We start from the raw sequence: 26,329 nt of genomic DNA, 5'->3' as shown, positions 1-26,329 counted from the left end.
ATCTACTTTCCTGATTTTTTTAAAACATAGATTAGTTTGCCTGCTCTAGACTTTGTACAGAATGTATCAAATTTGATACAGATACTGATAATGAGGAAGGCTGTGCATGTATAGGGGCCAGAAATCTATGGGAATCTCTGTCCCTTCTGCTCAATTTTGCTGTGAACCTTTCTGCATCTGGCTTCTTGCACACTACATGTTTTTGAGATTCACCTGAGTTGGTGCATTTATCAGTAGTGCACCTTTTTCCATTGCTAAGTAGAATTCCACAGTATGACTACATCACAATTTCTTATTCATTGTCTTGCTTGTTTGGGTTGTTTCAAGTTTTTGCCTATTGTGAATAAAGCTGTGATGAACATTTGCAGATATGTCTTATTGTGGACATACGTTTTTAGACCTGTGAGTGGAGTAGCTGGGCCATACCGAAGGCATATATTTAGCTTTATAAGAAACTATCAAGCTGCCTTCTAAAGTGCTTTGTACTATTTTACATTTATACCAGCACTGTATAAGAATGGCAGTCATGCTACAGCCTTACCAATCCCTTTGTTATCTGGATTTTCATTTTACACATTCTAGTGGATACATAGTGGAACTTCACTGTGGGTTTTGGCATTATTTTTCCTAATGGTCACTAGTCCCTGGAAGACCCTCTTATAGCTCTGAGCAGGGGCTCTTAGCACTCTTTTTGGTTGTCATTTATATTTCACATGTGCATCTGTTTATGGGCAGGAGAAAACCATTATGGTAATACACTAATAGTAATGTGCATTTCATGTTTACAGAGGGCAGTAACTGCAGCTCACTGGGAGATTGCTCCCTAGCAAAGAGAAATATTAATATGTCATTTGTGAACTTAGAAAAGAGGCCTCCAGGGCCGCAAGTGAAGAATTACATAACCATTGACATCTATGGAAATCTAGCTGTCTCCTCATGGCTTTAGTGCTGTAGATAAAAATAATTTGGAGGCAGAGAAGGGATATGAAAAACATTGTATAACTAAAATAGGAAAATGTACTTGGAGATCCATGGAACAGAGAAGGGCACAGGCTGTTTCCAATTCTGGCACCACTGTTTACAAAGCAAACTGTTGGCAAATTATCTGATTTGCATTCTTCTAACAAGTGATGGTGTTCACCAGGTTTTGATTTGGTTTATTGGCATCCATGTATATTATTTTGTAAAGTGTCTGTTCAAGTCTTTTGATTAATTTGAAAATTGTATTTTGTTTGTTTTATATTGAGTTGTAGGAATTCTTTACATATTCTTGACACAGGTCTATTGTCAGATATATGTATTACAAATATCTTCTCCCAGTCTGGCTTCCCTATTTATTTCAACAGTATTACATGATAAGTGGAAATTTGCATTTTTGATTTAGTATAATTTATCAGTTTTTGTTTGTTTTTGTTTTTGATGGAGTCTCACTCTGTCACCCAGGCTGGAGTGTAGTGGCACGATCTTGGCTCACTGCAACCTCCACCTCCCAGGTTCAAGCAATTCTCCTGCCTCAGCTTCCCGAGTAGCTGGGATTACAGGAGCCCACCACCACACCTGGCTAATTTTTGTATTTTTAGTAGAAATGGGGTTTCACCATGTTGGCCAGGCTAGTCTTGAACTCCTGACCTCAGGTGATCCACCTGCCTCAGCCTCCCAAAGTGCTGTGATTACAGGCGTGAGCCACTGCACCCGGCCAATTTATCAGTTTTTTTTTTTCCTTTTATGCTTAGAGCTCTTTACATCCCAAGAAATTTTTGCCTCTCCTCCAACCATTACAATATTCTCCTGTTTTCCTCTAGAAGCCTTATGGACATTGTTGCTGCTTGAACTGGCATGGCCTCTGAGAAACCCATGAAGGGCCTATGGGGGCAATGGTGAGGTCCAGCCAACAGCACTCTGGCCTTCCTCCTCCTCCCCTACCTTCTCTGCCTCTCCCTTCTTCTACCTCCACTTTAATCAAAGCAGCTCCCTTTTCATTTTAGGTATTGGAGTTTTAACTAAAGTTTTCTTTAACGGAAAGATTTCCACCTTTTTAAAAGTCTCTCCACTGAACTGTAAATTTCTTGAAGGTAGGAATCATGCATATATTATTCTCCTTTGTATCTTTAGCTATATACGGTGCCTGAGCACATTGTGAACACTTAATAGAAGCTTTTAATTGAAATAAATCAACCCAAATGTGGACTGGAAAGATGGGCTCTGTTCAGTTTAGCCAAATCTTACGTAAGATATATTCCTGAGTGTCCAATCTGGGTCGGGCTCCAGTGAATGGAGAAAGGCTCCTATTGGGAGTGAGATCAGAGGCCTTCTCCTGCAGCCGGCTCCATAGGAAGCAGTAATGAAAGCATCGCCTTGCTCTTACGTAACCTTTTACTATTTATAAAACACTTTCATATACTTTATCTCAAAAAAGAGCTCCCAAATATCATCCCTACTCACAAAGACACAAAGACAAGCAAACATCCCAGAGTTTCAAATATATGGGAGGGTAGGGGAGAGGAGAAGGCAGGCCACATTTTCAACTAGGACGAAATTCAGCTCTTCTTGCATGGTGAGCAGGGCATCCAAAGGGCCTTTTGATTAAACTCTCCTTTCTCTCCCAAATTCTGACTGATGCTCAAAATCTCACCAAGTATTCTTCCCAGCTTGCTGTAACTGAGGTTTTTGTCTCAGCTAAATGCAAATGTGGCTGTTGTGATGGGCACATGTTAGTCATCCTCCATTTACCATGTAGTGTGGCAGGACTGGCTCTGTGGAAAGGTCAGTAATGAATGGCAGGGATATTTCTAACTGAGCTGGGGACCTCCAGAGCCACCTTCCCCTCCGAAGTCTCATAGCTGTGCCCTGGTCAAAATCCGCAGACACCACCCCCGCCTCTGAGTTAGACAGGCAGGGGTGACCTAAGATACAGGATGCCCTCACTTCCTGTCTGTGGCAGTGGGCAACGCCCACCGCCATCAGTCACCTCCACCCCTACTCCTGGTTTCTGCACCCACATTTTCACTGTTTATCTCTGGGTAACCCCATCTGACCTAAGAAACTATGGCAAGTCTGTTTCTTACCTAGAAAAATGAATATTTGGAGACATTCAATGGTTAGATATTGTGAAGATTTTTTTTTTTTTTTATGTGTATAAAAAGCTTAGCACCATGGCCAGCACATAGTGGGTGTTCAGTATATCTCTGTTTTGAAAATAAATGGCAGCGTTCACTCCAGGCTTTCTGTCTGTATCACAGACCGAATCATGCTACTGGGCTGGGCTAAGTCACAGTTTTGGTAAAAAGAGGTAACTTTCTCCAGCCAAGCCTAACAATCTTTAAAAGGCTTATGGTTTATAAAATCACCAGTGCCCCTAATCAGTCCTCTCTCCCAGCTTCTCTCACCATCAGGGCTCTCCAGAATTGCTGTTCAGTGATCTCTTTTCCCTCCTGGGACTGCTCTGATTGTCCCATTCCCTTGGTTCCATGTGGCACACGGTTGAGAAAAGAGGCACCTGTGTGTGTGACTTGTCACATCTTTTCCCGGCGTTCTGCTCCAATAGCTATGGGGCTCAGGAGGCATGGATGGGAATCAGAAAACTGCTTCCAACCCCATGAAAAATGTCACCTATCTGTCCTACCAATTTGTCAGCATTGAAACTCAAAGTAACACTTTCCCGCCAAATCTAGATAAAGCCATTTCCACTCCAGTTGGAGTGAGTGTACCAGCCAATCTCCCAGAGGGAAACTAGGGCTCTGGAGAGGATATGGGGTTCAGATTCAGCAAATGTTTTTGGAATGTCCACTCTGTGCCCAGCATTGTGTTGGTTGTGAGTGTGTGGGCTTAGTTTACATTCCAAGCATTCCAAGTTGCATTACACAGATGAGAAAAGCAGGGCTCAGTGAGGCTAATCAACTTGCCCACCTACAGCCAGTGAATGAGAATCTCAAGATTTTACAAGATTTTGCAGCTCCAAGTTCAAGTCCAGGATACTTTCCGCCCACAGATGTCATTTCAGGTGCAACCTCAGGCCACCTTCTCCAGTATCCTCCTAGAATATTACAGATCACAGAGTCTCTCTCCCCTCCGAACACCAAGAGCATGGCCATGTGTCCTTTCCATCTGTGAGTGAGCCTCACAAAGGACTGGAAGTCACCTAGGCTCAAGAGTTGTATCTTCTTCTTTCATCCACTGATGGAATACAGGGCACACAGGAAAATAAGAGTGTATTGGGGGCACTGAATAGTCTCCAAGCCTCCTCATATATCCTGTTCCCACAACTCTTAACATAGGACAGAGAAGATTTATTTGCTCTGGGGTGGAGCAGGAGGGTAGAGGAAGGGAGGGAAGAAATGAAGGAAGTTAGTGGGCGATTTAGGATTCAGCCCTAAAGGATCAAAGCACTAGAATCCTGAGTTATAAGAAGCATGATAAGGTCCCTGCTTGGCTAGGAGAGTAGAGAGATTAACTTTATTTTTGAACACCTACTGGATGACAGCCAGTGCATTAGTAGGTCATGATGTACATTATCTCATTTAATGCGATCTCACAATCCCTGCAATCATATTTGTTAATAGACTTTAGTGCACAAAATTGAATTAATCTTTATAATCCTTGGTTCATTTCATGCTATACTTATTGGTGCATGCTTGGGTCTTAAATATTTATTTGTTCTCTCTTTCTATCATTTATTTTAGTGATTTGGTGAATAGCCTTGAACCTATACCCAACCCAGGAATTACACTGATGGTAACTTACATCTATTCATCTGCTTCTTCCCTCCCTTCCCTTACCCAAGCCAACCCCATCCCCAATCATTTCCTTGCTCTCTTTTAGATTTATTCCATGTATATGGAAACCTTAAAATATATTGCTTATTTTGATTATATTTAAATTGTAATAAAATAACTTGCCTTTTTCCAATATTATTTTGCTAAGGTTCATCTATGTGGTTACTATAGTGTCCCTAGAGTTCATTCATTTTCACAGCTTTATGATATTCCACTGTGCACATGTACCACACTTTATCCTTCTCATTCTTCTCATGAGAGCCCTTTGTATGGTCTCCAGTCTTTTGCTATTGCTAACAGTGCTGCTAAGAGCATGTTTTCTGGTGTTCACATAAAAAAGGTTTCTGAGATTTACATATTTAGGAGTGGAGTTGCTGGGTCCATTTTACAGATGAGGAAACTGAGGCTGAGAGAAGTTAATGAGACTGTTCGAAATAATACGGCTAGTAGATAACCAGAATCAGGATTTGAATCCAGGGTTGCTCTGAAGAACAGAAGTTGAGGAAAACATTGGAGCTGGGGGATATAGGGGGAAATCAGAGTGATGATTTACAAACTATGCAAGCTTGAGACAAGATTTTCTGTTTACTGAAGGTTCTGGGCACTTGTATACCTGTTTTCATGTGCCTCTGCCTATGCTGGGAAGCCCCAGAGGTTAGGAAACCTCTGGCCTTGGTTCTGAACAAGAACCCTTTGATCTCCAGGACTGAGGGCTTTGTTACAGAAGGGGCAAATCTTTCCGGGCTTCAGGATGAGCCTGTTCCCAAGACACTTACTCCCTCCCATCAAATAAGGTATTCCCAGGCTCTTCCCCAGCCAGGCCCCACCCTCCCCCACAGTACACTGACACAAAGCCTGAGGCTCCCTTGTTGGAGACCTCTGGCCCTCTAGCCTGGGCTGTCCCCAACCCCAACCCATACATCCACTAACCAGGGTGAGGCCACCCACAGAGCCATTTAATTATCCCTGAGTGCAAGGCCATGCCGCAGGCGCATGAAACAGGAAGGAAAAACAAGACCTGCAGCTGCACTATGATGTCAGCGATGGGGCAGATGGGCATTCAAATAAAAATTAAAATTACCAGGCAAATATGCCCTTGGCACACCAGCTGTCCACTGCCCTCAGGCTTACAGAGTTCACCAATCTGTGTCTATTTACGTCATGGCAGGGCCTATAAAACTCCTCTTAGGAGTCCCTTCAGGCTCAGGGACAGGAGTCTCACTCTTTCCCAAGGCCACAGATCTTCCCTCAGCCTGGCCTTCTTCTTCTGGTGGAATTTACTGAAGATTTTAAGGGAGATAAGGAGAGAGTGTGGATCATAGCTGGAAAAATGACCTAATATTGAAGCCCTACATATAGAGGGTCAGGATATCATCTTCGCACAGAAGGACAGCCCCGCAGAGCATGTAGGTGTTAATCATGCATCCTGTAAGTGTCCCGGCCAGGAGGTATCAGATTTGAGTCTTGTCCTCTGAGAGTTTATAGTCTGGGTAAAAAGGGAGAGAATAAACATTAGAGAGGCAGTGTGGCAACTGTTGGCTCTGATCGGGCCTGCAGGGTAGGCTGCATGTGTCCTTCTGGAGGAGAAAGGAGAGTAGGTTGAAACCCCGGAATTCCTCCAAAGTGGCCTGGCCTCACTAACCTCTGCCCAGCTTCCCGCTAGCTGGCCCAGCTCTGCAACAGTTGCTGCCTCTGGTACAAGGAAGTGGGAGCATGTCTAGGTGTTACTGAGACAAAAAGGTCAGCAAGCAAGGACAGCTAAGGGGTCTCTATGCATGGAACCTCAGCATGCTGAGGGTTCCCTGTGTATGGGACCTTAGGTGGGGCAGGTACCCGGGCCACCTTGGGAAACTAATGGCCCAGGCTAGCAAAAACACACCATGCTCTCTCAACACTGTACCTCCAGCCCCGTATTCTAGGGATCAGGCTCCTATTCTCCTGCTCAGAAAAAGGCTTAGCCTGGGCTGGTGAGCAGGTGGCCAGCAGCTGCTCCCTCGACAGAGCAAGTTTGTCTCCATGACTGCAGAGCAGGACCAGAGGCTGCCCCTCTGCATGAGGATGTGTCCTCCAGGCTGAAACAAGTCTCTCCACAGAGCCACCTGCAAACAGTCATTGGCCAGCAGGATGAGCGAGGGTGCCATAGCTCCCTTCCTCCTCTGCAAGTCACTTTATCACAGCAGCTGCAGTCCCGGAGTCCAGAATGCAAGCCTATTTTCCCTCTGGTCTTGGATCAGTCCTCACTGGGCCTGCCTCATTTCAACTAGGCCGTGGCCAAAATGAGGGCCAAGACTACTTATGAGCACTTGCTTTATATTCATTCCCCAGAAACCAACTCTCCTTCTCCCCATGTTGCAGGGAGATGGGAGAGGAAGCTTGCCCTGACCCAGCATGCCACTGTCTCCTAGGCTGCTGTGATTTGGATGTGATTATGATACACACGGTCCCACAACCCCTTCCCAGCTCCTCACCCTCTCCTCGCTATTTCCTGGGAGATGCTGCCAATCTAGGCTCTGAGGAGTTGCAGGTTTCAATCAGCCTTGTTTATTGGTAAAAACTGACCTAATAAAGCACCTACTGGAAAATCCTGACAATTTCATTTTTAGAACATATGATTAAAACCATTTCTCTTAATATCCAGCAAACCGGCTGGGCACATTGGCTCACTCCTGTAATCCCAGCACTTTGGAAGGCCGAGGTGGGTGGATCACAAGGTCAGGAGTTTGAGATGTGGTGGCGGGCGCCTGTAATCCCAGCTACTCAGGAGGCTGAGGCAGGAGAATTGCTTGAACTCAAGAGGCGGAGGTTGCAGTGAGCCAAGATCGTGCCACTGCACTCTAGCCTGGGTGACAGAGTAAGACTTTGTCTCAAAAATAAATAAATAAATAAATACAAAAACCCCCCAACAAACCTACACACAGCTATTCTGTCATCAAGGTGGGTTCCATTTTAACCTATTCCAGAGCCGCTTACAAACTCTACACCTTGAATGAGAACATCCACATCAGTTATGTTTCCAGTGTTTCCCAAAAGTCAAGGCAAAAGTACAATCCCAGTCCTCCCAGGATAAATGAGATAACAGCATGTCGAAAGTACGTGATCAGTTGATTTGGCTCAGGGATTTTACGGTTTTTTTTTAACTCTGCCAACTCAAATATCCAGTTAATCTGCTTGCATTTTGGGGGTTGCAGGGAAAAGCCTGTGTGAGCAGTGCATCATCCCTGTTATATTTAGCTCATAGGGCATCTAAGGAGGGCTGCTAATACCCTAGTTGGGGCAGAGCACAATTCTGAATGAAAGGCATTTTGTTTTGTTTCTCTCTGACAGAGGGCCTCCTTTTCTGCAAGTACACTTATATTCAACCCAACTCCACTGACTGCTGCTAACTGCTCCACAACATGCTCTGTCCCCCAGACAAGATTTAGAGACCAGCCGGGTGTGGTGGCTCACACCTGTAATCCCAGCACTTTGGAAGGGAGAGGCAGGTAGATCACGAGGTCAAGAGATTGAGACCATCCTGCCAACATGGTGAAACCCCGTCTCTACTAAAAACACAAAAATTAGCTGGGTGTGGTGGTGCGAATCTGTAGTCCTAGCTCCTCAGGGGGGCAGAGGCAGGAGAATCGCTTGAACCTGGGAGGCAGAGGTTGCAGTGAGCTGAGATCGTGCTACTGTACTCCAGCATGGCGACAGAGCAAGACTCTGTCTCATAAAAAATAAATAAATAAAATAAAGATTTACAGACCCAGTGCCAAGATGTCTACAAGCCAGGATATCTCCAATACTCACAGCTTCTAATTTTTGAGTACCTACTCAATACCAGGTCCTGCTCCAGATGCTTCGCACATCATCTCTTATCCTTGGTGATCCCCCTTTTTCTAGTAAGAAAACTGAGACGATGAGCGGCCAAGTACCATCCCCAGCATCTCACACACACCGAGTAAGCAACAGATTCAGGATTCGAACTCAGGCCTGTCTGCATCCAAATCTCACCTCTATTCCTACATCACATGAATCTGGGGAGAGCCCCCTGCCACTCATGGTGCCTGTGAGCTGGTATTAGTGTGAGAGGAGATGGGGGCTACTTCTCTCTCCTTGAGAAGGGCATGCCTGCAGCCTGCACCCCACTGATGTGCTCTCCTTTTTGCAGATTCAGGGGATGGACCAACACTTGTCTTCGGAGTTGTGGGCATGGCCAGGACTCTGCCTCCCCAGGAAGAATGACATGCTCCGAGGATGTGGGACAAACTCGCATGGCTGCACCTGTACCCGCTGCCTGGAAACAAACATCTTGGGCGGATAATTGGCTAGTCCAATTTCCAGCGGGCTTTGCAGCATGTGTGGAAGAAATGGAAGGAAGTTAGCCACCAACATTTCCCACCAGGCCTCCAGCTTCTCCGGGAGCTCACATTTCTGAGCGAGAAAAAGACAGACAGAACTGACCCTCCCATTTCTCCTTCTACCTTCATCTCTAGCTGACCAGCATTGGTGTGGACTCATCCATGACATCCTATGAGCAGTTTAGCTCCAGCACCCCTGACAACACCCCGCCACCCCCATTTCCTTGCCCCCTGGCACCTAGGCACCTGCCCCACTCCCACCCCTTCCCCATATTTACATCTAGTCCGCAGCACAGTAGAGGTTCAGAGCACCAGCTCTGGACTTCTATATCGAGGGTTTTAAATCCCAATTCTGCCCGTACACACTGTACAGACTTGGGTAGATCACTGAAGTACTTCTCTGTGCTTCGGTTTCCTCACCTGTACATGGGGATTAATAACAGTGTCTATCTGTGATAGGCTTAACTGAGTCCCCCAAATTCCTATGATGAAGCCTAACCCTAGCACCTCAAAATATGACTGTATTTGGGGAGAGGGCTTGTACAAGATGATTAAGTTAAATGAGGCCATTAGGATGGGACTTTAATATGACTGGTGTTCTTACAAGAAGCGGAAGGGACACCAAGGGTTAGGGTACAGAGGAAAGATTGTGAGGACACAGCAAGAAGGCAGCCATCTACAAGTCAAAAGGAGAGACCTCGGAAGAAACCAACCCTGTCAGCACCTTAATCTTGCACTTCTAGCTTCCAGAACTGTGAGACAATAAAACTCTTGTTTAAGCCACTCTGTGTGTGATACTTTGTTTTGGTAGCCCGAGCAAACCCTTACATTGCCTCATATAATTGTTGCAGGAGCTGGGGTTGGTGGCTCATCCCTGTAATTCCAGCTACTTAGGTGGCTGAGGTGGAAGGAGTGCTTGAGCCCAGTTCAAGACCAGCCTGGGCAACATAGGGAGAAACTGTCTCTACAAAACAATTTTTTAAATTAGCTGGGTGTAGTGATACACACCTGCAATCCCAGCTACTTAGGAGGCAGAGGTGGAAGGATTGTTGAGCCCAGGGGTTTGAGGCTGCAATGAGCTATGATAGCACCACTGAACTCTAGTCTAGGTGATAGATGAGACCCGTCTCTGAAATAATAATAATAGTAATAATAAACCGTTGCAGGGACCCAACTAGATGAACCATCTAAATTGCTGGTAAAGTACCTGGCCCCTAAGTGTTTCATATTAGTATAGCAGCTTCTCATTACACAGCCATTTACTTTCTATACCACTCATTTGGAAAGTGCCAAAGCTTATAAAGCATTAAGTCTTTCTAAGAATCAAGTAACTTCTACGAGGGTCCAGGTTTTAGATTTCTTGCCTCCACCCCCAATCTACCCCAGTGACTATAAGAGGTGAGGCCGGGCGCGGTGGTTCACGCCTGCAATCCCAGCTCTTTGGGAGGCCAAGGTGGGCGGATCACAAGGTCAGGAGATTGAGACTATTCTAGCTAATACAGTGAAACCCCATCTCTACTAAAAATACAAAAAATTAGCCAGGCGTGGTGGCGGGCACCTGTAGTCCCAGCAACTCGGGAGGCTGAGGCAGGAGAATGGCGTGAACCTGGAAGGCAGAGCTTGCAGTGAGCTGAGATGGCGCCACTGCACTCCAGTCTGGGGGACAGAGCGAGACTCTATCTCAAAAAAAAAAAAGGTGCTCAAAAAATATTTGTAGATGTAATGTTCTTCCAATAAATATTTAGGAACTAGGGCAGTAAACAACAGAGACCCAGGGAGTCTGGGTCTGGAATTACAGTCTCTCTACCTTCAGGGATTTTAGAATTTAGTAGGGAAGGGATGTGATGTTGATTCTGTAATACCATTTGCTTTGAGTGTTTTTCTTTTGCGTTTATCTGAGAAGCAAATGAGCTATGAATGAGGTGCTGGCTTGACTCCCTAGTGATTCCAATATGAGAGAATGATGCCACTTAGCACACACTGTGTGCCTACTAGGTGCCTCGTTCTTCCTTGCTTAATGTTCATAATGACCCCAACCAGTTGACTCTGTTATTATTTTAGTTTTACAGATGGGAAAACTGAGGCACAGGGAAGTAAATTCCCTAGGATCACACAATGTGTAAGAGTTAAAGCTGAGATTCAACCCAATTTGGCATCACAGCCCAAATGATCAGGAACAGTGTGCTCACATAACCCTAGTCAAAGGCTCTCAGGCTTATGGCTTTTCTGTTTCCATGACTGGGCATCCAGCCAGTGACCTGGGGTGTGGACTGGGATGTCCCTCTGCTCTGTGGAATGAGGCAAGAACAGGGGAGGCATGTCCCCACCCTTTCCCTCCAGCTTTATTCTCCTTTCTGGATAGGGGACCAGGATAGACTCTAAAATGGACTGAATATTTGTGCCCAGACCCCAAAACTTATATACTGAAACCATGAACCCGATGGGATGGTATTAAAAGTGGAGCCTCTGGGAGGTGATTAGGCCATGAGGGTGGAACCCTTGTGAATGGGATTAGTGACTTTTATAAGAAACCAGAGAGCTAGGTAGCATTCTTTCCACCATGTGGGGATACAACAAGACATCGACAGCCCACAACCCGGAAGAGAGCCCTCCCCAGAGCACAACCGTGCTGGCACTCTGATCTCAGACTTCTGGGCTCCAGAACTGTGAGGAACAATGTCTGCTGTTTATAAACCACCAGTCTATGGCACTTTGTTACAGCAGTCCAAACAGACTAAGACAGGCCCAGACTAAGAAGCACATCCTCCAGAGGGAGTTATCTCAGTGACCTCTTCTGCCTCTCTCTCTCCATGGCTTTGTTTGTAGATCCTAGGATCAGAAGGGACTTGGCTTGTGTTTCTCTACATGTGCTGCATGTTAGCGAGATGCCAGGCATAGTGCTAAGTGTTTTACATGTGTAAGAGCCTCTGTCAAGGTCTAGGAGAGTGATCTCAGATACCAAAGTAGGTTCCAGACCAAGCCTACACTGCAGGGAGGGAGTGGAGAGCCAGTGAGTGGCACTGAGAACCTGTCCCTCAGCTAAAGATCAGGGGCTGGAGAGAACTTGTGAAGGTTTTCGGAGAAAGCTGTTTGTGTGCTGTGAGTACCAGCCCCCTGGAAGGACGGGCAGGGTGCCTACCTCTCACCTCATTCCAAGGGAGTGTGAGTTCTGTGGGTCCTTGGAGCCTGACATGTGCCCCACTGATGCTTGAGGACCCGGGAGACTGGTGTCTATTCCAGCCTGGAAAATAAAAAATGTGAGCAGTGGGCTGGCTGGTGGCTCAGGCTGCAGAGCAAGAAGAGCAGCTGCTTTCTTCTAATTCTAGGGAAAAATAAGATCCAAGTGGTGCCAATGGGCCTGCTATGGGCCTCTGGAGAGGAGACTACCATGAGTTCAACCTAGGACCTGTCCAAGTGGGCAAGTGGACAGCAGCAGAGAGAAGCTGGGGCACTGTCAGGAAGGACCAGTCCACCCGCCAGAGGGAATCATTCACCCTCACCGGGAGACTTGCAGGGAGCAGATTCCCAAGACACAGGGTCTCCAATGAACCAGGAAGGACTTCCCTTTCCCCTCCATAGAGTCCTCCAAGGCTGGAGAGCCCACAGCCTATTTCAGATGGCATCTACATCAGGCCTGACCCCCCGCCCACACCCCTCATCCCTGGCCTCTTATCCTTCCCCTTCCACTCTCTCCTGCAGGGGTCAGGAGCCCCAGGTGGGAATAGGGGTAGAAAGAGTAGAAGAGCAAAGCCAGAAAGACGGAAACCAGCCACACCCCGTCCCCAGTGGTGGACTCCTGTCTGCAGCAGCCCAACCTGCCACTACACCTTGCCCAATTGGAATTGAGGGTGATCATTTGCTTTACAAAAGGACTTTTCTTTTAACCCAAAGGATTCACCTTTGAAGAAGCATCAGCTTTCCTTTAAAGACAGACTTTTTCCAGAGTATTTTCAATTATTTGGATGGTTAAGGTTTTGTATATCTCTGTCTTATCACCCCACTTGAAGAATGAGCTTTTGTGAGCAGATACAGTGCCTTATTCTCCTTCCTCCCCTCCACAGGACCTGATCACCAGAGGCACTTAAAGATCTGATGACTAATACACACTTTTCAGGGACACATTGATTGTATAAAGTGAGGTACAGCTCTAAGCAAGATCAACCCACTGCATTTCCAGATTGCTCCAGCTGAACAAATACACAAACCATCCTCACCCTTTTTTTCCTCTCTGCGTTTTCAAGCAGCAAGTGGTGGTAATAAAAACACCACCTCGAATTGGGACAGCACTTTACAGTTTCAAAGCAACTTTCATAACCCAAAGTCACTCTCCACCCCACGCTCATCCCCAAGCCAGGCCCATCCATTTCCACCCACACCCCTGCTTATCCTGATGGCCAGCCCTGTGCCAGCTGCTGCCAGACGGGGCCACGTGCCCTCCCTCCAGCAAGTCCATGTGTGATGTGGAGAGTTTCCTCATAAAGAGTCAGCTGGGCAGAAATGCGGGCAGAGACCAGAGGGCAGCTTGTTCAGGTTCTGTTTATTATGTTCTCACAGCCTTGTTTATAGTAAAGGTGAAAGACATGATTCCACTTTACATGGTAATGAAACAACTCAATGAGGACTCCATCAGCCAAGCGGTTTATATGGCAGATGAGCTGCTACAAATCTGTTGTGTGCTCGCCGCGTGACTCAGCTAATGCTACCGGGGTTGGAGCGCACACCCAGCCCAGCCACCTTTTCCATACCTGGCAGAGGGAAGGGAGCGGAAGGACCAAAAGGGAGTAAGAACCAGGAAAGGAACAGTTTATTAAAAGGACCCAGAGCCCAACCTAGGAAGGCCAGTGGCCCCATCCTGAGATCTCCCGTCTTGGTCCACAGCATCTTGTGGAGTCCTGAGAGGCCACGGGAACAGGAAGGCATCTCTGCTCTTGGCTTCTTCCTCCACCATCTCATGCCGAGTGGCACGTTGGAACAGGCTCTCAGTGCCAGGGAGACTTTGCCACCTCTCTTGCTTCTAACCCAGAGGGATGCAGATTTAAAGAGGCCTGACACTTGGCAGGGTGGCCTGGGATGGAAAACCGTGATGCCTCTGCCTTCCGTGGAACTGGGCACAGACAGGGTCAGGAGAACTCTGGACGCTCTTGTTGCTGGGAGACCATCCTGCCTCTGCATTTTCTACTCATCCCTTCTCCTCTGGTCCATGGAGAAGCAGACACCATGTTAGCGGCTGGTCTCTCCCACCCGCTCCTTCCTCTTCAGTCTTCCCCATTCTACCCTCCCCAGCTTTCAGCACAGTTAAGTTCACAGCTTCCCCTCACAACAGAGCCAGCTGAGCTGCCCAGCTCAAGCGCCCAGGGCCTGCACCCAGAGGCTGGTCCCACAGCCTGCGCAGAACGCTCTTTCACAGCTTTGGTTTATTCAGAGCAGCAGTTCTGGGGAGAGCACCGGAGATTAAAATCAACTAGGACCTTCCCAGCTGCCCACCCAACCTGGGACCAAAGAGGGAATGGTGAGGGCTTGGAAAGGCCTCACAGATCTTGATATCCCCAGGATGTGACACTCTCCATTGATAAATTTGGAAGTTGTGTTACTACTATTATTATTACCACGACGCTCTTCACTCACCGCGTGAGTGGGGGTTCCAACTACCTTGTCGTGTGGCCTTGGGTACAGAGACACACCCTAATGCAAAAATGGCCAAACACAAGGGCACAGGAAAACAGACAGAGGAAACAGCCTAGGAGACAAGCTTGGAGGAGACAGGACTTGGAAAGCATGGCAGAGCGTCTTTCGACCAAGGATCCCTTCAGCTACCACCTTCGGCATGGCCGCTGCCCAGCAATGCACGCAGCTTGGGCCAAATCACCTTTATCTCAAAAGAGCAAGTCAGACCCCGAGGGCATCGAGGCAGCATCCCGAGTCAGGTTCCAGGACTGGCCAGGTTCCTCAGTATCTACGTGCTTGCATCTGGAAATGTGCCAGCCCCCTTGGTCCACACAGCTGTGTTCCCCCCTTCCCATCCCCCATGCTGCGTTCCTCCTCCCTCCTTAGACCAATGCTTCCTAAGTTCAGCTGCACATTGGAGTCACCTGTGGAGCTTTAAAAGTGACTGATGCCTGGGTCTCTACCAAAAGCTTCTGATTTGGCTGTTCTGGGGTGGGACCTGGACATCTGGGTTTTAAAAACTCCCTAGGTGATTCTAAGGAGCAGCCAAGGTCATGAGCCACTGTCTAAGACCATCCTTTTTCCAAGTCCACAGGCCACTAGCCACCTAGGACTTATTAAATAAATTGATTTCTTGGCCCCATCTCAGGTCTATCAGATCAGCATCTCTGGGTGTGCACCTGGGAATTAGCACTTGTCACAGGCTTTCCAGGTGAGTCCTGTGCATGCTCAAGTTTAATGAGAAGGCCTGCCTCAGAGGATTCTTCCTCACCCCAGAGATGCCCAAGGCCATGAATGGTTGATACTGACAGTATTCTATTTAGTTTGCCAAGGGCAATGATGAATCTCACACCAGCCCCCAAACAAGTTAGCCCTCCAGTGGGGCAAGGTCACTCAGGGATGGAGAGCAATTCTGGAAGTCACAGCTCTGCCTGGACTCCTGCCCTGGCTTGCCTGGAGCCTGCACAGGCCCAGGACCCAGCAAGCCTTGAGTCCAGAGAGCAAGTCTACAGCACAGGCCCGGCTTGAGGAGCAAAGGAAGACAGGCAATAAATGGAAGTGATACCCAAGGACATGAGCTTGTGGAAGAGGCAATGGGAGAGAGGGCAGGACTGGGAAACATGGAAGCTCAGGGATGAGGTATGCTTGGATATTGCTCTAGATGTTGTAAACATTTCTCTTTGTTTTATCACATACCAAAATCTGGGTTGGCACAACCAGAATGCCTAAAACTAGGCATCAGAGTGGAGAGCTCCGCGCCTCTTGTGGGAAGCAGGGCATACAGGGTATGAGGAAAGCTCCACCCTATGGGAAGATCATGTCTGCCATGTACTAGTCTAATGCTCACAATTGTCACACACACACAAACACACAGAGACGCTCCACAGGAGTACCATAAATTTAGCTATCACGTTCCTCTACACATGGACACACGCCCACATACCCTTGCTTAGCTGCAAAATTCAGGATCCCCAAGCTGGGTCTTTCATACCTCCCGATTGCGGGAGGAAGTCACCAGGGCGCCATGATACCACCATCTGCAGCCTTCGTTTCCTCAATAGTTGGCAAGAACTCTAGGCCCCTCTGTGAGGCCATAGCACGACACTCTCATTCAGGCTTTTCTCCTTGGGATAGTGGAAGTGGTGAAAAAGGCCCCTTTTAGAATGTTTCACATTTCTATAACTCTGTGCAATTCCAATTTATATGCACCTCATATTCGACAGTAGAGTTGGCAGCAGATGCACATTTCATATGTAAACAATGTTTGAAATACCCTGTTAGAGAATTTAATCATTAAATTAATTCTGGCAGCTTTATCTAAAAAAGAATGATGATTTTTTTTTTAACCACGGTTGGGAGGATACTACCTGATCTAACTAGGATCACCCATTTGAGGCTTTGGAGTTCTCGAACACAAAATTCCACAGGTCTCTTCGGTGTGAGGGCTAGGAGACACGTGTTCTTCTCTCCCCTTGAGGTTCACACAGTCACACCCACCCTCACTCACAGATAACAATGTGCCGTGGCAGTGCAGTGGGCCCTAGCACTAGTGGGACTCAAGGGCCTTCTTGGCCTGGTCTAGCTATAGCTAAAAAAGCAAGAGATTCTCAAAGTTAACGGAGAGGAACACAAGCACTAGGACACCACCAGCATAACCTTAAAAGGCCCCTCACCCCGTAAAACGAGAATGGTTCAGCTCAGTTTGCAATCGCCTGCACAGAGCTTATGCCTAATCATGTGCTGTTCCACTTAGTCAAGCTGAAAGTTTTGTAGATCTGCAGTGAATCCAAATCCATTGGTCGTGAATTATTCCAACAGTAACTCCACTCTGTTATCCTCTCCACCTGGAAATCAGCCTCTTGCATGCCCCTCTTTCACTTTCTGGTCTCTCTGCTAAAGGTTCATCTCCTTGGCACTACTCTTGTGCCAAAGTCAGCTTTTTCCTGGGTAGCTAGAGTAGGTTCCAGGCTGCTCACTCATCCTCCAATGAAGAGTTGCCTGACACACTTCCAACAGCAGCTGTAGGATACCATGAAAGCATTTTAGGAAGGTTCTCCACGTCCAGATGTTCACAGTGATCTTCTTAGCCACACCTCCTATTTCATGCTCAATTCCAAAAGGTCAAAGATCAAGAAAGAAGCTGCTTCATGGTATCCAAGAGAGAGATCTTTCTAAGTAAGCATGTTCCCAGGAAGTATGCTGGAAAGAGTTTCAGCCTAAATTCCCATTCTCCCCCATCATAATTACATGACCGGCATGGAAGGGGGGAGGTGGAGATACAGGGAAAGTACTAGGCACCATGGGAGCACTCCATGTTACAGGAATTCACCTCCCTTTGCCAAGTTGTCATCCTAAGAGATCAGTGATGTATGATGCTGCAGAGAGGTGAGGGCAGAGAAGACACAGAGCAACAGACAGGTTATATGGTACCCTTTTGAATAGAAGTCTACTGGTGCTACCTTCTCTCGTCTCCTGACTTCTGGAAAAGTTCTTCGTAGAATTGAGGAAGATTTGTAAGCTGTATCTTTCTTAATGGCAATTCCACTTCAGAAGTCATGAAGGACATGTCCCAAGACTCTTTCTGGAAATGTAAGGGTAGGGTAGTCTTGTGAATTTCCTAGGCCAAGATGGAAAGTAATCACAGTTTTTCACACTGGTCCAATGGAAATGGAAGAAACAAACAACTCCATGGATTTCACTCCTTCTCCGAGAGGTCACCTGTCAATGACAGCACTAGAAACTGGGAATTCCACAGAAACCTCTCTCCTAAGCTGTGAGGTCCCAGTGAGCAGAGCTGGCCACTACAAATCACAGAGTGGAGCCCAAGTCTTTCAGCTACTCCTCCCAGGGATTTAAAACAAGTGGAGTCAGGAATCCTAACTGAGGAGGGTGTGGAGGTGGTGGGAATTGCATTTGCATTATTTACAGATTAGCCTAGCACAGCAAATCTGCCCTCTCAGCAGAGGTGACCCAAGGCATTATGAAGGGCAAGTTGCTGACCCAGAAAAGGGTGACAGCGGCAAGGCGCTACCACTAACCAAAACACAAACATGGGTAAATGGAATAGAGTCCAAGCTCCAGCAGCTGGGTCATACTTTGGAATGGCCCTTCATTCCCTCCTCACCCCCAGCCTCCCACCCCCAATGCCACCGCTTTTGAACACCTATGACATTTCACATTAGAATATGATCTTGGCAGCAAGAGGGGGGGAAAGCCGGTGATTTCCAGGAGTCCACTTCTGAGGTCTAACTGAGCCTCCTCTGGCTTTGGGACAGCAGATCTAAGTACATTTTGGACCTCAGGAACCTGGGGTAAGAGTCTTTCTCCATGAGGCTGTGTACTTTTCCTTGGGCTTGGTCAAAGCAAGTCAGGGACGGCTCCTGCATGTTCTTCCTCGTGGCTTCTCGGGTCTGGAAGTCAATGTTTACCTAGAGATACAAACAGAGAGCAAGGTCATAGGCCTTCAACGGCCAAGGTTTCTGGCAGCTGGCCCTAACTATGCAATAATTATTAATGACAGCATCTACATGTTTAAGGCAATTTTGGCTTTTCAAATTGCTTCCATGGAGGTCATCCCTTTTGATCACAGCAAGAATCCTGCGGGGTCTGACGACCAGATATTCTCAGTCCCAATTTATAGACAACAGTACTGAAAAGAAGAGACTACAAAGCTTGTTTAAAGTAGTATGGAAAGTTAGCAACAGAGCCAAGGCAAAATCCCAAATTACTTGAATCCCTAATCCAGGGACCTTCACCCTGGCAGGCAAAGGGATAGATCCAAGCCAGTTGTTAATGCAAGTCCCCTGAAGTAAGCTTTTTCTCCTGTCTTATCTTGTCTCCTAAGGAAACAAATGCCTTGTGGAGGGAGGCCCTGGTTAGAATGTACATCTCTGTTCCAACCAGCATTATAAAGGGCCTGTAGCATCCTAGACAACTGGTAAAGACTTCTTGTATCCCAAGTCAAAGCATAGTTGAAGGAATCTAAAAATGCACTGCACCTAAACTGGTAGCAAACATTTTTCTTCATGTAAACCCTCCCCTCCCAAGTAAAATTCTGTATTATAACTCAGAACAGCAATAAAATAGAAATTCATCCTATTACTATAAATCATTATAATTAAATAATATAAATAATTATAATTACTCATTAATGAGCAGTGGCAAATACTGAACAGGTGCTTCATTTCTCATCCTCTGAAAGGTAGGTACCCTTTTACATTGGGGAAATTGAGACCCAGAGAGGTTTAGTAACTTGACCAAGATCTCCTAGCTAGTAAGTGGTGGAGCTAAAATTGAAACAAGATTTCAAAGCAGATCCACATTTCATTAAGCTATGCTGCCTTCCACCGGAAAACGAACATAGACTCGGTAGCATTTATTCTTGCAAAATCTCTGTAGCAACATAGTTCCTGCTAGCACATGCTTAACTGACAGACAACTAAAACACTCCTAATGGAGCTCCTCTGATGGAAGCCCTGGGTTTCTGTTTCTTAAAAATGATTCTTTTTTTTTTTTTTTCATCAAGGGCCACCAGAGCGATGAGGTTCAGTTTTGTATAAGAAAGTCCTCATCAAGCCTGGCTCAGATCCTCTCTGAGAGAGAAATACAGGCCAGAAGCCATGGACAGACAGGATGGTCGCCGCTGCCAACACACCTCCCGTGGAGCCTGCACATCCACAAACTCCTCAAAGATCCTATGGGCCTTAGAGACCAGTTTTGCTGTTGACCTGGTCTTCTTGAACTCCTCACAGGCCAACCAGAACTCCAGGTTCTCCTCACTGAACTCCGTCTTCAAGAAGGCACGGAATGCAGCCACCCCATCTGTGGATGTGGGAGGAAGAAAAGAAGAGAGATAGGAAGCAGCTTAAGTTTAAGAACTGTAGAAGAAAGAAAGGAAGTAATAGTGTGAGGGTGCCCCTAATTGTCCAAGCTCACTGCTCCTCCACACCCTCTTGAAGACCCCATTCTCATCTGGGTGCAGTGGTTCATGTCTGTAATCCCAGCGCTTTGGGAGGCCAAGGCAGGTGGATCACCTGAGGTCAGGAGTTCGAGACCAGCCTGGCCAACATGGCGAAACCCCATATCTACTAAAATACAAAAAAAATTAGCTGGGCATGGTGGCACATTTCTGTAATTCCAGCTACTTGGCAGAGAGGCAGGAGAATCACTTAAACCTGGGAGGCAGAAGTTGCAGTGAGCTGAGATCACGCCACTGCACTCCAGCCTGGGCGACAGAGTGAGACTGCATCTCAAAAAAAAAAAAAAAAAAAGACTTCATTATCCTAGACACACGAGTGTCCTCAGAGGCAAGTCATGCTTCTTACTCAAGTCATGGGGCCAGGCACGGTGTCTCACACCTGTAATCCCAGCACCTGGGAAGGCAAAAGCAGGTGGACCATCTGAGGTCAGGAGTTCGAGACCAGCCTGGCCAACATGATACAACCTCATCTCTACTAAATACAAAATATTAGTTGGGTGTGGTGGTGCATGCTTGTAATTCCAGCTACTTGGGAGGCTGAGGTGGGAGAATCGCTTGAACCCAGGAGTCAGAGGTTGCAGTGAGCCGAGATCACACTACTACACTCCAGCCTGGGCGACAAGAGCAAAAATATGTCTCATTAAAAATAATAATAATAATAAAATAAAATAAAATAAAGAGTCATAATGATATTACAAAGCCACATTTAGGAAGGTGTAGTAATGTTTGGGGCACAGGTGTCTGTTCCCTAGGTCTATTGGTGAGCTATGTTGCTATTTAATAATTAGGTCAAATTATTTGTTCTCTAACCTAATCCAAGTCAACCATCCTGAGGAAACACAAAACTTGTTACAAGATGAGCTAGAGGGAATGTGAATGTCTCATCCTTTGCTACTACCAAAAAATCTGAAAGTAAACTACCTACTGAAATGTAGTCAGCAGTGTCATTCTGTTACCTGGATGGGGTTGCAAGCCTCTTTTTAAAAAAACATTTGAAGTGCTGTATTTTGACGTTTTTCTTCCATATATACTTTATTTTAAAAGATATTGCCTATCAAATTATGTTTTAGTTAAGATTGATCATAATTTTTCTGCCAAGTGATTTAACAAATTAATATGCCTTTTCATTTTTGTTAATCAATATCATACATATTGTCAAGCAGTGCTTCCAACCAACACAAGATGAGCAGGGTTATCATGTCGAGTTAGAAAGGGAAATCACATTTATTGATAGCTTGTGCATCCAGTTAATGTTTTTACTTAAAAATATTTTTTACAAGTTATTTCAACCTCAACACACTCCCCTCTAATCAAATAACAGCTATAGTTTTCTGTAAACCGTCTTCAGGCGAAGGGCACATACAACCTAGAATAAAGAAGTGTTCTGCTGGTTATAAAAGATGCTGGCAATAATCTTTTATTTCTTTTCTAAAATTTCCCAGAAGAACAAAATGTTAACAACTCTTAATCCTAGATGACAGGATGACCTGGGCATCTGACGTCCACCACTATCCACCAGGACTGTGCACTGGCCAGGGTCATTTGATGGATTGCTGGTGCCAGGCTGTTGATACATTCAAATGCTTACTTTTACTTTCTTGAAATGTTTTCATTTCTCTGAATAAAAAGTCATTGTATATCTTTGTCTTTCAAAATAGATATTTTAATGTCTATACTAGAACAGTATCATAAAAGCCAAGACCTTTACTTGCAAGAGCCAGGAACTTAAGAGAAAGGTTTTTGGGTGGCTCCCAACACTGAGTTTTAAGTCACAAGGAGATTTAAGTTTGGAAGCCTGAGCTTAAACTCATTTTGAAAAGTAGGACTGGCCAGGCGCAGTTGCTCACACCTGTAGTCTCAGCATTTGGGAGGCTGAGGTGAACAGCCTGCTTGAGCCCAGGAGTTCGAGACCAGCCTGGGCAACATGGCAAAACCCTATCTCTCCAAAAATACAAAAATTAGCCAAGTGTGGTGGCATGTGCCCAGCTATTCGGGAAGTTGAGGTGGGAGGATCACCTGAACCCCAGAGGTTGAGATTTTAGCAAGCTGTGATCACACCACTGCACTCCAGCCCAGGTGACAGAGTGATACCCTATCTTTAAAAAAAGAAAAAGAAAAGAAAGATGACCATGTAATTTACTATCCAAACCAGGTCATTTTGAGAGTGAAGCCTGCATTACTGTTAATTACATGCAGACAATAGTTATAAACCATGACCACCACAGGCAAAACCCAGAACACATGATTGATCACCTTAACTCTAAACCATAAAGTATAGAGAAAGTAGAATATAATGTAAAGTTACTTCCTGTCAGGCAGGTGGAAAATAAAATTGTTCCTGTACCGAAAGAGAAGAGGAGAGTAACGTAGTTTAGACTCATATGAGAGGTCTGCTCAGGGCACCTCCTGCTCCCATTACTACACTGGATTCAAAACTCTGGAAGAAGGGATTAGAAACCTGAGATAAACTGAAAATCAAAATGAAACAATGACACAGCAATGTTTAGGGAGAGATGGACTGAGAATCATTCATTCAATTCAGCAATGTCTTTTAAAGCAGCTACTAATGTAACAAAGCACAGATGCTTCTCAACTTATGATGGGGGTATGTCCTGAAAAATCCATCACAGATTGAAAATACCAAGAGTCAAAAATGCACTTAATAAATCTAACCTACTGAACATCACAGCTCAGCTGAGCCTACCCTAAATGTGCTCAGAACACTTTTGGTACAGTATTTAGTAAATTACATGAGCTATTCAGCACTTTATTATAAAACAGACATTGTGTTAGATTATTTGGCCCAGCATTGCAAGAGAGTATCACATCACATATTGCTAGCCTGGGAAAAGATCCAAATGCAAAATTTGAAGTATGGTTTCCACTGAATATGTATCACTTTCACACCATCATAAAGCTGAAAAATCGTAAGTCGAACCATAGTAAGTCGGGGACCATTGGTACTGTAAGAGAACAAAATCTTAAAATCCTTACCCATGAAATCTCTCAAGGAAACTCTCTTTGTCACCCCTCCCTCACTCTGTCCCCTCCATGGAGAAGATCCAGAAGTCTCCACAGGCTCTAGAGGGAACTTGGATTAGAGAACCAGCCTCCCTGCCAGGAGATCCCAACTGCTTGCAGGAGGGGCCCCTGAGGCAGAGGCTATTGGCAGAGGTCGAAGGGAAAAACAGCTGGAGCTGTAGAAGCCTCAGTGCTCTTGGAGGAGGTTTTCTCCTTTCAGAAGACCCAGTGCCCTTGAGAACTCAGTGAAGGGCTGGTTTAGCAAGGGGGGACTCTGAGCAGTGACCAGTCCACAATTTCACTATCAATGGACACAGTGAGGACCCGAGGGACCGTAGGCCAGAGGTTCCCTCTCCGCCTCCATCTTAACACACTTTCCACTGTATTCAGTGAATGAGGAGGGGAATGAGGGGGCCCTAAAAGACTGTGTGTTTATCTAAAAGAGTAACTGGAAAGTGACTTGGAAAAGCAACTCAGAAGAGCCTGTGGTTGGTTTTAAACCAGAAGAGACTACATTCTTCGAATGGGAGAGTTTAAGGTTGTTTGTGTCAGATTTTAATTTCTAACCGAACAGAAACAGGTGCTTATGAGCAAGGTGAATGTAGTTACAGACAAGGAAAGAATATTACCTTTCTGCCTTCTTTCATGGTACAGGTAAAGATAGCCTTGCTAAGGAAACTGTCTGGCCCTGTGCTAGATGAGGTACAGGCATCACCTCCTTAAATCCAGGTTTCAACTCTGTTGGGTCTTTGTGTGGATGAGTAGAGATAACTTCTGCAAAGTGCTCTCAGGAGGCTTTGCTTTACATCTCATCTTACAGATGAGGAAACTGATGCTAAGAAAAGGGACTTGCCCAGTTTTAACAAGTAACAATATGTAGCATTGAAAACTTCATATAAGGTACATTCACCTTCAATCCAACATAGCAATAATGAATGAATCTTCATTCATTCACTCACTTGTTATGTGACTCAGGCTATGCTATGCGCTAAAAGCAGATATAATCGTGGCTTCACAGAATTTGCCATCAAGGGCAAGCTTGAGCCAAGAAAACATAATTATGATGATTATGCTGTAGTGTGATAAGTTACATGATAGAGAAAGCAGAGGGGTCATGAAGGACCCAGAAGGGGTGCCTTTGCCAGCCCTGAGGAGCGAAGGGAAGACCTGTGGGAGGAAGAGGCTTCTAAGCTGACATGGGAAATAGAGGAGAGGGGAGCTAAGCAAGGGAACGAAGGAGAGGAAGGAGAAGAGAATTTCAGTGAGAGGGAACCACAGGAATGAAGGCCTAGAATTAAGAAAGTTTACTTGAGTAACTGGAAGTAGTTCACTAAGACTAGCATTTAATAATAATACAGCTGAAAATGACTAGGCCTGCTTATAGGATAGGATACACCAAGAGGCCTGTGAAAGAGCCAGAGAGACAGAAGAATTTTGCAGGACTACAAAAGGCCAGGAAGAGAACATTTCAAGAAGGAAGTGGTCACTGTGTCTAGTGCTGCCCAGAGGTCAAGCTAGATACAGTCTGAGAAACAGTCACTAGATTCAGCAAGCGTTGGCAGGAAGAGTTTTCATGGTGTAACGGGGCACTAGCTGTCCCATGGTATGTATGGTGGTGAATGAGACTGAAGGAAGTGGAAACAGTCATTCAGATGATGCTTGCAACAAATTTGGTAGATAAAAAAAGTAGAGAAATAAGACAGCATAGCTGGAAGGAAACATGAGGTCAGGAAAGAGATTTTTTTTTTTTTAAGATAGACTTGGGTAGGGCCGGGTGCAGTGGCTCACACCTGTAATCCCAGCACTTTGGGAGGCTGAGGAGAGTGGATAACGAGGTCAGGAGTTTGAGACCAGCCTGACCAACATGGTGAAACCCCATCTCTACTAAAAATACAAAAATTAGCTGGGTGCAGTGGCATGTGCCTATAATCCCAGCTACTCAGGAGGCTGAGACAGGAAAACCACTTGAACCTGGGAGGTGGAGGTCGCAGTGAGCTAAGATCGCACCACTGCACTCCAGCCTGGGCAACAGAGTAAGAATCTGTCTCAAGTAAACAAACAAAAAAGATAGACTTGGGTATGTGTAAATGTTGATCTGATCAGAAAAGACCAGTTGAGCAGCAGGAATTGAAGTTCAAGAAAAGAATCTAATTGACAAAATGTTGCACCCAGGAAGGTAGAAGAAATATGATGAGGAGCAAAAAGAAGGACTATGTGTGAATGCAGGGAAGTCTCTCATTTCAGGCAGGAACCTGAAAGTCTGTCTGACGTTAGCTGGAGAAGACGGTAGGGCCTAGGAGAGGTAGGTGTTGTCTTTACTTATTTATTTAGGATTTGGGGCAAGGAATTTTACTTATTTACTGTACACCATGCTCTTTGCTCAGGACTTTACAAAACATTAGCCCAATTTATTTTCACAACACTGATCCACAGATAATATCACTCCACTTTCCGCAGGAAGAAATTAAAGCTTAGAGAAGTGGAATACATGGCCCAATTACACAACCAGCAAGAGCAGGGCCAAGATTCCCAGCCAGGTCCGTATGACTCCAAAGCAAGGTCTCTCCTGATGTGTGTGCAGACAGAAAGGAAAGGGCACTGAAAATAGGAGGTTAAAAGAAGCAAAAGAATAGTATTTGCTGAAGAGAAATTTTAGAGGAGAGGGACCAAGAAAAAGTGAAAGAACTTCTTTTCCTTAAGGACAAAGGCAAAGAGAAAAAGAGAGAGGTAGAGGAAGATAGAGAAAAACAGCCAGAAAAGGGACATATTTGAGATATGTCAAGTGGGACAGCCTTAATCTTTGTTATTAATTTGGGATAAGGTCACTGTGAATGTGGGCTGCACCCATGTGCTAGGTTTCGGGGCTATGGCACAAACAAATGAGATAAAGTCACCACCTCATTGAATTTAGAGGCTAGTCTAGTGTAACCAACATTAAGTGATAATTTAAAATAATCAATTGAGTAATTATAAATGCAGAGTAGGCTATAGTGGGGAAATCTAAGCGAGTGGGAAGGGTTTGGAACAGCGACCTTGGAAAAGTAAATAAGAATGTG

General features: G+C 45.7%; 1 protein-coding gene across 5 annotated transcripts in view; it reads right to left on the bottom strand.

Annotated features, from left to right (window-relative positions):
* Positions 1-13,631: 13,631 nt before the first annotated feature.
* The window catches only part of RGS8 (regulator of G protein signaling 8), a 42,599-nt gene continuing 29,901 nt past the window's right edge, over positions 13,632-26,329 (bottom strand). For all 5 annotated transcript variants that reach the window (XM_007989268.3, XM_007989265.3, XM_037985851.2 and 2 more), the window contains 2 exons: positions 19,929-20,095; positions 13,632-18,702 (listed from right to left, as the gene is read on the bottom strand). In XM_007989268.3, the coding sequence (XP_007987459.1) occupies positions 18,520-18,702; positions 19,929-20,095 (350 nt within the window). In that variant the 3' untranslated portion in view covers positions 13,632-18,519. The remainder of the gene's footprint in view (positions 18,703-19,928; positions 20,096-26,329) is intronic.

Source organism: Chlorocebus sabaeus, chromosome 25 (genome assembly GCF_047675955.1).
Source record: "Chlorocebus sabaeus isolate Y175 chromosome 25, mChlSab1.0.hap1, whole genome shotgun sequence".
NCBI classification, from domain to species: domain Eukaryota; kingdom Metazoa; phylum Chordata; class Mammalia; order Primates; family Cercopithecidae; genus Chlorocebus; species Chlorocebus sabaeus.
This window is presented reverse-complemented; position numbering and strand designations above follow the sequence as displayed.